The 7,433-nt window shown below is 46.3% G+C and overlaps 1 protein-coding gene across 1 annotated transcript; it reads left to right on the top strand.

The window, feature by feature from the left end:
- Nucleotides 1–617: 617 nt before the first annotated feature.
- Nucleotides 618–3,053, top strand: LOC125530690 (COBRA-like protein 3; the record flags this gene model as incomplete). The annotated part of the gene is given in 5 exon segments (XM_048695085.1): nucleotides 618–697; nucleotides 952–1,408; nucleotides 1,860–2,019; nucleotides 2,107–2,387; nucleotides 2,493–3,053. Coding segments are annotated over 5 exon segments (1,274 nt in total), but the record flags the coding sequence as incomplete, so codon positions are not given.
- Between the last annotated feature and the right edge of the window lie 4,380 nt (nucleotides 3,054–7,433).

The following is a 7,433-nucleotide window of genomic DNA, read 5'->3' as shown; positions in this document are numbered from 1 at the left end:
GCTCCCGCCACAGGTGCGGCTCCCCTCCTCCGTCCTCTGATTCGGTTCTGCTCGCGCGCGTGCGGATGGGTGGGTGGATGCCTGCTGCCCCCGTCTCGTCGGTCCTGTCGGTGTCTGTCCCGCTGGGTTACCAATTCAGCTCGTTTCTTGCACGCTGCTGCTGTCTTGAGCTTCAAGCTTCAAGCTGACTCTTAAGTGGATTGGTTAGTTAGTAAAAACATCCTTGCGCCGAGCTCTGATCTGTTCACAGCTGAAGCGAAATACACTAGTAGTTAGTTAGTAAAAACATCTCAGTCAAGTGTGTCTGCTGTGCTGCTAGATTAAAACAACTTGAGCCGCACTGTAGAATAGATAGACCCTGCTACTGTCTTGAGCTTCAAGCTGATTCTTAAGCGAATTAGTTGGTTGAAACATCCTCGCGCCGATGTGTTCGCAACTGAAGTGAATTACAGACAGTTACTTAGTTAGTTAGCTAGAACGTCTCAGTCAACTGCGTTTGTTGTGCTGGTAAAAAGAACCTGATTTGCAGGATACATTCCTGCAGATTGGAACAAGCATGTGTTCGTTGTGCATCTGACGTGCCAATTAACCCTCTTACTTCCTTCTTGTTCTCGCAGAGGCGTACGATTCGCTAGATCCGAACGGGAACATCACCATAAAATGGGATCTTAAAGAGTGGACTCCTGATGGTTATGTTGTGAGTAGCACTTCAACATCTGTCTGTCTCTCATCCCAAACTATGAATTAGGCCAGCATTGATTTTTACCGAGGTTTTGATGACCTCAACAAGTAAGTAGCATGGCCAGTGACCGGCTACATACAAACAAACTCTGCTACAAGCAATATATATAGTGGACTACTCGACTCAAAAGTGATTGTGCATTCATATCTGCTCACCCTGTACCTGTGTGTGTCATGATTTTCTTCTTCTTCCAAACTTGTCATGCACAGGCAATGGTCACAATATACAACTACCAGCAGTTCCGGCACATATCTGCGCCCGGGTGGCAGCTGGGGTGGACCTGGGCCAAGAAGGAGGTCATCTGGTCCATGGTGGGGGCTCAGACCACCGAGCAGGGCGACTGCTCCAAGTTCAAGACCAACCCTCCCCATTGCTGCAAGAGAGATCCCACCGTCATCGATCTTCTCCCGGGGACGCCGTACAAAGACCAAGTCGGCAACTGCTGCAAGGGAGGGGTTATAAGCACGTTTAACCAGGACCCGGCAAATGCCGCCTCCTCCTTCCAGATCAGTGTAGGCCTTTCTGGGACTACCAATAAGACGGTTAAGCTGCCCAGAAACTTCACTCTTAAGACCCCGGGCCCGGGCTACACATGCGGCCGTGCTACTGTTGTGAGGCCCACCAAGTTTCTCATCGGTGACGGGCGCAGGACGACCCAAGCTCTTAGTAAGTTGCCCACCTATTGCCCCTCGCCGCTTGCTATCTATCAATTGCTTCAACACTTACTACTAGTTTAGCATGTTTCTGCTCCTTAATAGTCATGAATGAATGCTATGTTATAGTAATATGTGTAGGATTAGTAAAAGGATTCAAACCATTCAAATGAGAAGTGATACATTCTCTAAGGGACATCAGTTCATGTTCATCACCTAGGATCGAATTCAGCTCATATTTACTTACCTATTTTAGCCAGTTTTGTTCTCTTGCAAATATTGCATGTCTAATGCAGGAAGCATCGGATTGGTTCCACATATGTTTTTTATGTTTTGTTGCTGTTAATTTTTATTTATCAAGAGGGGTTCCCCCCCTCCCCATTTTTATTAAAAACGGGGCATTGTTGCTGTTGATTTTCTTTATTTATTAGTGGGGTTCTAACCAAGAAATTCTCTATTCACAGTGACATGGAATGTAACCTGCACCTACTCCCAGTTTCTTGCTCAGAAGACCCCAACCTGCTGCGTAGCTCTCTCGTCGTTTTATAACAACACTATTGTGGGCTGCCCAACATGCTCTTGCGGCTGCCAAAACAATAACACTCATCCAGGGAGCTGTGTAAAGTGAGTTAGCAAAATTGTTCACTCTTTACCGCCTGTTAAGGTTTTAATTTTCCGCAAAATTCCTTATGAATCCTATGCACTTTGCAGTCCCAACTCACCTTATTTACAATCCGCCATCGATGGCCCTGGCAAGTACACCGGCCAGCCTCTTGTCCAGTGCACTTCCCACATGTGCCCGGTAAAAGTGCACTGGCATGTGAAGCTCAACTACAAGGACTACTGGAGAGTCAAAGTAACCATCACAAACTTCAACTACCGCATGAATTACACAGATTGGAACCTGGTTGTCCAGCATCCCAACTTCAACAACATCACAAAGCTCTTCAGCTTCAACTACAAGCCGCTCTCCCCGTACGGAGGCCGCATAAGTAAGTTAATTAGTCGCCTTGTGAGCCGTCTGTGTTTAACTGGTTTCTGAGCCGAAACCCTCCTGTCTGATGATGGAGTTTAATTGCTCCCTCTCTGTGTTTCAGACGACAGCGCGATGTTCTGGGGAATGAAGTTCTACAATGATCTGCTCAACCAAGCCGGTCCGTTCGGAAACGCGCAGACGGAGATACTTCTGCAGAAGGACCCGGAGACCTTCACCTTCGAGAAAGGGTGGGCCTTTCCGCGGCGTGTCTACTTCAACGGCGACAACTGCGTCATGCCGCCTCCCGACGCCTATCCGTGGCTGCCTAACGCGAGCCCTCCGATGAAGCAACCGTGGACGCTCGAGCTCTTGGTGTTCTGGACCGCGCTGGCCGCCCTGCTGGCCTACTATGTCTGATGAGCGGTGTCGGCGAGCTTCTGTCGGGTTCCACGAGGTGCGCGGCGAAGGGTCATCTGTTCATTCGGTTCCACAGTTGCATATAAGAGACGGGGTGAGGAATGCTGATGTGTGTATATGTGTTCTGCTAAGTTAAATAGGGCCAAAAATTGTAGTGGCCGCAAAGCTTTGGTGAACTGATCAATTGAATTGTATGGCTGTAGTAAATTAAATGTATGAGTTACATAATTATGCTTGGGTGAAATGGAGGGGATGCTGTTGGTCAGATGATCTAGCATTGTTTTGCTGACCCCTCTGTTGTTGCTGGAAGCAAGTTGCTGAGCTGATTCATTTTGATCTTTAGTGCTAGCTAGAGACCATATGAATCAGAAGACTTTGTACAACTCCGTTGGGCACAGTACGACAACACAACCCACCCTTGTTGCTTGTTGGTTTCTTCATCATCTAGTCCACAACATATCGAATGAAACTGCTTCACATTTCTTTTGAGGGAAACTATTGTTCCACTCGCTTGCCACTATTTTTTCAATGCAGGGGGTTTTATTAACTTAAAATATAGCATCGAGTGGATACAAAGTATACTAAGTGACACTCGGCCTCAGCATAAATAGTTAAGATGCACACAGAGTCACCAAAATGAACCATCTGACAAGGATAATAAAAACAACAAGTTAATGAAATTCATATGAGACCAAAATTGTTCCTGTGTCGATGGTGAAGGTGGATCAATCCGAAGATTATGCTGCCATCCATATTGTTTCTTTTCACTCGCTTGTCAGTACTAACTGAATCTTAGTTAAAATTCACTCCAACATTCTTTTTTCTAGGAACAATTCTTTTTCTTTTCTAATCGACGTGAACTTACAAAAGAAGCAAAATAGTGAACTTCTGAATTGAAATTTTCTTATCATCCCACACGATAGAAAAATAGGGATAGGAAAAATCGCGCCTCTAGCTCCGTCCATGAGGGGGAATCAAGTGGTGTGATAGTGTGAGAGTTTTCGATTGGTAAGGATTTACTAAATGTCACATCTAAATTGCAAGCCACGGGCCATAAAATTCATTTTTTTAGTCTAAACACACTCCATTTTATTGATCATGCAACAAGTTCATAGGGATGCAATTTAGGTCCGAGTATTTAGGAGCCACAAATGGCATCACGAAGACATGCCAAGAGCATGTTTAGCGAGACTATATGCTTTCCTGCATCGCTGCATGTTGGTTGTCCCGTGTAGTTGTTGTGTCCTTCGTCTTCCCTATCGCACGCTGGGGCGGTGGGGCTCGTTTTTTGGCCCATTATTGTGTCGTGCCCTATGTCTTTTTTCTGTGTTTGTGGGTTATATGTGCCTCCTTTGCTTTGCTTCCGCCTCCCGCCGTGCTGCCGCCCTCTATATGCCTCGCCACCTAGAAGGGTCTTGGCTCCAAGGGTGCATACTGCCTCTTCTATGGCACTGGTGCCGGCCGCCGAAAACAGGTGCACGCAGCATCCCGTCATTCTCCACAAACCAGATTTATCTGGGTTTTAGATTTGCTTTGGGTTCAGAATTTGGACTGGCGGCATACCACCAAATCCGCTGACAAGGCTTACTTCTTCGGCACTGAATTGACAGACTATGCAAAACATTTGTGGAAGAGAGATACTCCCTCCGTCCGGAAAAAGCCTAGTTCAATATTTTTTACAAAAACCCCCTTGGGCTTTTAAATCAGTCGCAAACAGATCCTTCTCCTTCCCCTCGACACGCCACCGTGAGACGCCGTCGCCCGCCGTCGCGAGGCACCGGCAGGTCCAGCACCGCCCACCACGTGCGCCTCCCAACTACGCCACATCCACCGCCCACAACCGCCCACGTGCGAAGGAGGCAACCACCGCCGCCCACCCGCGCAGCTCAACCATCGCCGCCCATAGCTGGACCGCATCCTCCCCGAGCAGACCAGGAACGCCTCACCGAGAGGTACTCCATCATCGATCCAGGCTTGCTGGGAAGCCGTGGATCGACGAAATCTGCCCCGTCTCCTCCCACTCCGGCCGTCGCTTCCCCACACAAGGTCGACGCCGTCGCGCCTTCCCTGGCTTCCCCGAGCCGTTTTAAGGAATCAGGGTCATCTTCCGGTCCTCCAGACCACTTTCCCCCTCTCGATCGCTTGGTATTTGGCCTGGTCGTCGTCGGCCGCCGCTCGCCGCCGCTGGAGCTCGTCACGTGGTTCCTCCGGTGAACAAACACCAGCGGCTCCGGCACCCAAGTGTCGACCACGCTCGTGCGCGTGCACGCTCGCCCACGCTCCATGCTCTTCGATCAGGGTCATCTTCCGGTCCTCCAGACCACTTTCCCCCTCTCGATCGCTTGGTATTTGGCCTGGTCGTCGTCGGCCGCCGCTCGCCGCCGCTGGAGCTCGTCACGTGGTTCCTCCGGTGAACAAACACCAGCGGCTCCGGCACCCAAGTGTCGACCACGCTCGTGCGCGTGCACGCTCGCCCACGCTCCATGCTCTTCGGTGGAGCTCGTGTTGCTGCCCGATCCTCTCTGAAGAAGGTATTGTTGCTGTTATATCCATTCCTGCTGCTGTTGAACTGCAATTTCAATTCAGTGACATTCAGTTTAATTCAGAGAAACAAGTATGGGTTCATTCTCTTCTTGGTGTATTGTTAATGTGTTTGTTACTTAATCTTTGTTTATATAGGTTAATAAAATTAATTAATGTCCATATTAGGCCTGCATGCCCAAGAGAAAATTCACATATACCTGGAGTATTATGTTAGTTTAATTACAGAGGGAGTAGTATATATAGTAGAATATGTAAAAAGGATTGCTGCTAAAGGCCTGTTAATTGCAGCTTAACAGGAAACTACCTACTACTGTCAAGGAGATTCAGAAAACATACCAGTACATGATCACCACCAATATAATTAAGCAAGATATGTTTCCATATTGTACTATATATCAGGGTTTTTAGTCTGAAAAATCTGAACCAAATTAAACACCAGCTGGTGATACCTAGTTAAAACTCCCCATGAACCTGCTGGTACAAATTTGCACTCAAAAGCAAAAGCAATCAACAATGTCAAAAAAAAAAATCTTCTCTGCTTTTATAAAGCATTAGGATAGTGAAATAATTACCGTGGAGAGAGTAATTTGACAATAGCAGCAATTTTCTATAAGTACTCAAATTCAGTGTATTGAAATTCAGTCAAGTGTAAAAAAGGAAAAAGATATAATAAAAAAAGACATGACAATAGGAATTAAGTTGGCATTATTTGAATTAAGTTAGATTCTTCTTGCTTTACTTGAATAGGAGGGCCTTCATGTTCCTCTAGTTACCAAATGAACAAGGAGAACTTCTAATATCTACTTTTTCCTTTCTTGGTTTCTTTGCTTTTTGTCTAGGATTCTTCATGGTTTTCTTGTTATGATTATGTGCTAATCATTCATCTTTTGTATACTCTTGGTATGAGATCAGACAGGAGAACACAACTATGGATTTGAACTTGATCTCGAAAGAAGTGGATGAAGCTCAACAAGAAGAACAAGCTCATCAAGGTGGCACTATTGATTTGAATTTGATCCCGGAAGAGGAGGATGAAGCTCAATAAGAAGAACAAGCTCAGCAAGGTGGCACTATTGATTTGAACTTGATCCCGGAAGACGAGGATGAAGACATTGAATTGAACTAGTTTCCTGAAGAGGAAGAAGCTCAAGAGGCACAAGAAGATGCAGAAGTGCAAGAAGCTCAAGAGGCACAAGAAGATGCATTAGTGGAAGAAGCTCAAGAGGCACAAGAAGATGCAAAAGTGCAAGAAGCTGATGCACATGGCAATCCAAGAGGGAAGGACTTGACAGACAAGGAGAGACATGGTGTTTACTTTGCTCTGCGAGTAATCGAGCTTAGAGATGGACAGGTTCATGTGTATGACAAGGTGCTCATTGCGACTATGCTGAATGTTAACCTGCGAACAGTTACAAGAATATGCAATCTAGCCAAACGACAACTTGCAGCAGGCCAAGAAGTTGATGTTTCAAGCAAGAAGAACAAAAGTGGTAGGAAGAGAAAAGAACTAGATATGTCGAGAACAACCATAATCCCTTTGAACAAAAGAAGAACAATCCGTTCTCTAGCAAGGTGTTTAGGTGTGCCCCGATCAACTCTACATGGCAGATTTCAATTGCAAGAGCTGAAACGCATCACAAGCACCATCAAACCCACCCTCAAGCCACAGAACAAGATAGCGAGACTAAAGTTCTGCCTATCCATGATGGATGAAAGATGGATATGAAGTCCTTGGCCTAGATTCAAACCAATGACAAATATGGTCCATATAGATGAGAAGTGGTATGACATGACCCGAGTGAAGAGTAGCTACTACGTACTGCCTGGAGAAGAGGAACCAAATCGAACTGTGCACAATACTCATAGCATTAGGAAGGTAATGTTCCTAACAGCTGTGGCCAAACCTCGCTACAATGAAGATGGAGAGATGACATTTGATGGAAAACTTGGCATTTGGCCGTTCATGGTAGAGACCGAGGCACAACGAACAAGCCAAAACAGAGATAGGGGACAATAGTGTTGAGGCCGGTCAAAGTTACTAGACCTGTGTGCAGAGATTATCTGATCAATAAAGTAATCCCTGCCATTCAAGAAAAATGGC

Source organism: Triticum urartu, unplaced genomic scaffold, assembly GCF_003073215.2.
Source record: "Triticum urartu cultivar G1812 unplaced genomic scaffold, Tu2.1 TuUngrouped_contig_6493, whole genome shotgun sequence".
Taxonomy (NCBI): domain Eukaryota; kingdom Viridiplantae; phylum Streptophyta; class Magnoliopsida; order Poales; family Poaceae; genus Triticum; species Triticum urartu.
This window is presented reverse-complemented; position numbering and strand designations above follow the sequence as displayed.